Raw genomic sequence first — 4978 nt, 5'->3', positions numbered from 1 at the left:
ATGAAATCTGTTCAGAGTGCAAAACAATTATTATAAAATTTCTTGTAGCTATTTTTACAATTATTCGAGAATTTCCTGACCTTGAAACTTTGATACATCATTTGAATTTTTTTCAAATTTTCTACTGTAATTCAGAAATCGTTGTGATTTTTATTTAAACTTGAAAATCCAGTTGAATTGTTGAAGAACATTCAAGGAGATTAATTTCTGCTCCTTCATTTCACCTAGTTTGCAGTATTCGGGTTCACGTGACTCAGCTGGCATTTGAACCCCAAAAAAGCCCAAAATAATGAATCAGTTCAGACTCAGTGAACCGAATTTGAAAAATTTGAAAAATTTCCAAAAGTCCTTCCTCTCTATATTGACCTGATCTTCTTAGTATTTAAACAATTGACAAATTGACTCTTTTGGACAGAATTTTTTTTACTATAGAAACACCCAAAATTCCGAAGAAATTATGTCCTTAAACATTTTTCCGTATTTGCAACGGTTTCATCAATATGAATTGATAAACAGATGATTTCCCTGATGAATCAAACCCAGAGTTGACTCTGGGTTCGATTCATTAGGGTTTTTGAGGTTTCTTCGATATTGCCTACTAAAAATGTTCATTAAATTTTCTTTCACATTTCACGCAATTGCTTATTTTTTTTTATATGATACATATGATTCATTAAAGAATCTACTCCGTGTATTCCAAATTATTCTTTGAGATAATCTGTTTCAATACAAAAAATCGATTTTCAATGGGAAAACATTTTTTTTTTCATTATTCAAGACATTTCAAAAAAGATTGGTCTTCATTATTTTTCCCGCCACCGAACCGTTTGATTGATAAAAAATGATAAACAATGACGAACGAATTCATTTATCATTATTTGCTCAACAATTAGTCGGGATGGAGGCAAATATCATAACGACTTAACTTTGTTAAAATGTCTGGCATATTCAGGAACAAAATTCTCCCTATGACAATTGATTTTTATTTTCCTTTTGTTTAAACAATACATGAAAAATCAGTCCGGTGTACACGAAATAGGCATCTCCATTAAATATCCACGTATGATATGCAGAACCCATGTAACCACGGGAATTAAGAAAAAGAAATCAGTCAGCATTTTAAGTAGACACTACCGGAAAAACTTTAACAAATCATTTATTTATGAATTTTTATTGAATGGGCTCCCTTTTCATATGCATAGTCCACGATACATACACGATTTACACGTCTAGTAGACATTACCTATAAGAGGATGTACTTGTATGTTGTATTCTAATTCTAATCCGAAATGTGATTTGAAATTCGCGCCAATTTCCCAAGCAATGCCATCTGACAGTAACTTCCCGAAGCTCGTTCTCATTCGAGTTCGACTTCCAGAGAAATCGATTCGACTTTTCTCAATTCGAGTTCTCATTTGGCAGCTATTATGCTTTCCTTTTTATTAAAGGATTTCAGTGGCTACTGCCGAGTTACCCGCACAGGCAGTTCCCCCTCCGTCAGATTCGACCGTGGCGGCATCCCTCCGTTGGGGTCGAATTACTTCTCGCTTGGGGTCAGTCCAACCCCGAGATCTGAGCCTCTACTTTTTTAGTCAATCCTCTTTGCAGTGCAAAGTTTGCACACAACCCCGAAATCTTTTGGCGTGGGAGTTGTTTGTTGCTTGTCTTTATTATGATTTATTAGGATTAACATTTATATTCAACACTGCAAAACTGGTGATGTGTTAATATTGCGGGAAGACGCAAGAGAAAAGCAAACATTTATCCTTTCATCGGTAAGTACATAACAACCCAGCAAACAGTATGTCGACAATTTGTCGACAAATTGCCGATGTTTTGTTAAATTTTAGATGGCACTGGCAAAAATTGTTTTCTGGGAATATCTATTATGTTTTTCTTTCTCTTCAATTTATCGAAGAAAGCATGCTCGTTGTGATTTCGTTTTTTTTCTTTCAATTCATCGGAGGAAGCGTGAACGTCGTTTTATTTTGCGGATGATAGTATGCAGTATGATTGAAATTTTCCTTTGATTTTGTTATTTAGATTTCCGCCAGTTGGAAAATTGAGAGAGCAATGGGTAATGAACATGGGCCGAAGTAATTGAACGCCAAAGGACTGGTATATGCTTTGCTCAGAGCATTTTTTGAAGGAATCAATCGATGTTCGTGATGAGAGGGCAAGGCTACGGAAGGGTACTGTTCCAATGATTTTCAATCACGATAAAGAAAATTCCTCCCTGCAATTACCTGAATAATCAATTAACAGTCTGAATAAACGTAAGTTAATGCATAATCCTCTAATTATGTTCACTGGAACATGTTCTTTATCTCGTTTAAATTTTAAGAAATATAGGAATTCTTGACAAGCAATTAGTTGAATGATAAACGGTTGGAATTATTTCTAGACGATCGAGAGATGCCTAACACTAATTTCAACTGTCTTATCATCAGACCATTAACTTTCTATTAATAAATTCGAAGTCGCAGGTCTGATCATCCAAAATCAATGTCAATGCATGGAATGTCCCTCTTATATATCAATAAGCCAACGTATATACTGTATTAACAATGAAATGTCTACTTTCAGGGATAAAGCTTGATGGAGATTCAGAAGGTGGGCTAGGACCAAAAAGGCTCTCCACACCACTGAGTGATCATCCTCTCAATGTTCAAACGAAGGGTTAATTTTTCTTTAATTTATATATCACAGAACATAGAATCTTGCAATGACTATCATATTCTTTTCCTATGAAATATTTTCCAGGATTGGGGAAAACGCCGTCATCACCGGCCCCTCAATTGCCGTTTGAAAATACAGGTTCTTTTTTTTTATGATTTTTGTTTCACAACCTCCAGGTTATATATTGATTCGTTAGAATCATTTTTTAAAAAGAGAAAATATCACCCACGATAAAATTTAATAGAAAATCAAATCGAAATTTAATAAAAAATAGAAAATCGAATCGAAAATCGAATAGCGAATTCGCTAGAAAAATCGATTCGATTTCTCTCCAATTTTCTATTATTTTTTTTCCATTTCTATTGACATGTTCAATAGAAAATATTATATCGAAAAAGTCAATAGAATCTCATTCTTCTATAAAACATATTCTATTGAGATATTTTCCATAAAATTTTCTCAGCTCAAATTTTCTGAGTTTTTTTCATTCAATTTTTTTTTCCTTTTCTTCAAGAAAATCAAACAAAAAAACTTGGAAAATTTGAGCCAAATAAATTCTATAGGGAATCGATTTCTATTGACTTTTTCTATAGAATATTTCTTATCGAACATGTCAATAGAAACGGCAAAAACCTAATAGAAAATTCAATAGAAATCCAATAGAATTTGCTAGCGAATTTGCTAGGATTTTCTGTTAAATTTTTTCATACGTGCTGGAATGCAACGTACAGATTAAATTTTTTATTGTAATTATAGATTCGACGAGTGGAGTTTCACCAGGACTCTTCAACGTTCTTCTGCATAACCACACTTATGCAGAGTATGGAGATGTCATTCAGCGTAAACTCAACTCTGCTCGCGTAAAAATTTACCAGCTGTTAGCAGAAAAGAAGAAATTGAAACAAGAATTTACGCTATCAGGGCAAAGTAGATAGCCTAAAGGATATTGTGGCTGCACTTAGAGAAGCCGATCATCTTCGAGAAGATGGTTGGTACAGTCTCGATGGTTTTGGCGATATTTCTACCGAGCTTTTCAAACGCATGCATGTCAATATCACGCGACAGAAACTTTCTAAAGAGAAATATTCTCCACAATTAAGGTGTTTTGCCCTTACCCTTCATTTTTATTCTCCCAAGGCATATAATTATGTTAGAGAAACTTTAGAAGCCGCTCTACCTCATCCCAGTGTTCTACGATCGTCGTATAGTACTGTAGAGGCAGAGCCTGGGTTCTCTGAGGAATGCTTCCATACTTTAAAAGTTAAAAGTGAAGAGTACCATAAGGAGAACAAATGCCTAATTTGTGCGATGATGATAGATGAAATGGGCATAAAATCTGGATTACAACACACGAGGGATGTGAAAATGCGTGGCTATGTAGATATTGGTGTTGGGGCAGCTGGAAAATATGAATTTGCAATGGCCAAAAATGCTCTAGTTTTTCTTGTAGTTTCTCTTGATGAATCGTGGAAACTCCCGGTAGCTTTTTTTCTTATTGACGGTATGTCTTTTCAAACTAAGAAGAATGTTATCAACGCATATCTTACAAGACTTGCAGATGCCGGTTTTTATTTTTTAATAATTTTTTTTTCCCTTTTAACCGAAGATATCAAGTATTTTCAAATTCCATGCGTAGGATTTTGCAAATGGGCATATCGAATACCCAAAATAAAATTCCTTCAAAAAAATGGAAAATTGTAGGACTAGATAGGTTTTTACAAATGAAAAAAAATAAACAAATGACGATTTTCGCTAGAAAAAGCGAAAAAAAATTTTTTTTGTTGGAAACTTATGATTGTTTTTTTTCGGTTAGGATGTAAGATGATTTTTCGAATTGATGGAATGTTATCGTTAATTGAGCCGTCTATGATAAAAATCTACATCAAGTTATTATTATTTTTAGCTTTTCCTACAGAAAATCGTCATTCTTATTTTTTTTTGCTTAGTAAAATCCTATCGAGTACTACAATTTTCACTATTTTTGAACGAAATATTTATTGGGTATTCGATATGGCCTTCCGCAAAATCCGACATATGGAATTTGAATATACTTGATTTGTTCTGTTGAATAACTTAATCTGATGTCAAATGTGGTTTTCTGGAGAACTTACATCTTCAAACATCTTCATTGGACGAAATATAACCAATAATACTTCTTTGTCTGTAAAAATAATGTTCACCAATTACTAAATATGGCGCCTGAAAATAAAATGTACAATGCTTGAGCTAGCCAAAGCAACTCAGCATTATTCCCTCAGTAGTTCATGTTGGCAAATTTCGGAGATAACATAAACGTTGA

General features: G+C 33.7%; 1 protein-coding gene across 3 annotated transcripts; it reads left to right on the top strand.

Moving 5' to 3' along the window:
* Nucleotides 1-1559: 1559 nt before the first annotated feature.
* Nucleotides 1560-4316, top strand: LOC107046652. 3 transcript variants are annotated; one of them, XR_001461585.1, is made up of 5 exons: nt 1560-1775; nt 2044-2276; nt 2587-2679; nt 2764-2817; nt 3436-4316. XR_001461585.1 is itself a non-coding variant. In XM_015269312.1 (5 exons), the coding sequence occupies exons 2-5, from the start codon at nt 2123-2125 to the stop codon at nt 3612-3614; spliced, it is 396 nt and encodes a 131-aa protein (XP_015124798.1). In that variant the 5' UTR covers nt 1560-1775; nt 2044-2122; the 3' UTR covers nt 3615-4316. The 3 variants fall into 3 exon arrangements, 1 of the variants encoding a protein (XP_015124798.1); XM_015269312.1 differs by having other exon boundaries at nt 2044-2192; XR_001461586.1 differs by lacking the exon at nt 2764-2817.
* The last annotated feature ends 662 nt before the right edge of the window (nt 4317-4978 follow it).

This window comes from Diachasma alloeum, unplaced genomic scaffold (genome assembly GCF_001412515.2).
Source record: "Diachasma alloeum isolate Michigan unplaced genomic scaffold, Dall2.0 Dall_scaffold_01664, whole genome shotgun sequence".
NCBI lineage: Eukaryota > Metazoa > Arthropoda > Insecta > Hymenoptera > Braconidae > Diachasma > Diachasma alloeum.
Note: the sequence above shows the minus strand (reverse complement) of the source record. Positions and strands in the feature narration are given on the sequence as shown.

Bases quoted from the DNA above. Each gene is read 5' to 3' on its own strand.
- LOC107046652 (XM_015269312.1), top strand. From the start codon at position 2,123: ATGCTTTGCTCAGAGCATTTTTTGAAGGAATCAATCGATGTTCGTGAT. The intron at 2,193-2,586 runs GTACTGTTCCAA...GTCTACTTTCAG, and splicing joins GAGGGCAAGGCTACGGAAGG to GGATAAAGCTTGATGGAGAT. The intron at 2,680-2,763 runs GTTAATTTTTCT...AATATTTTCCAG, and splicing joins TCTCAATGTTCAAACGAAGG to GATTGGGGAAAACGCCGTCA.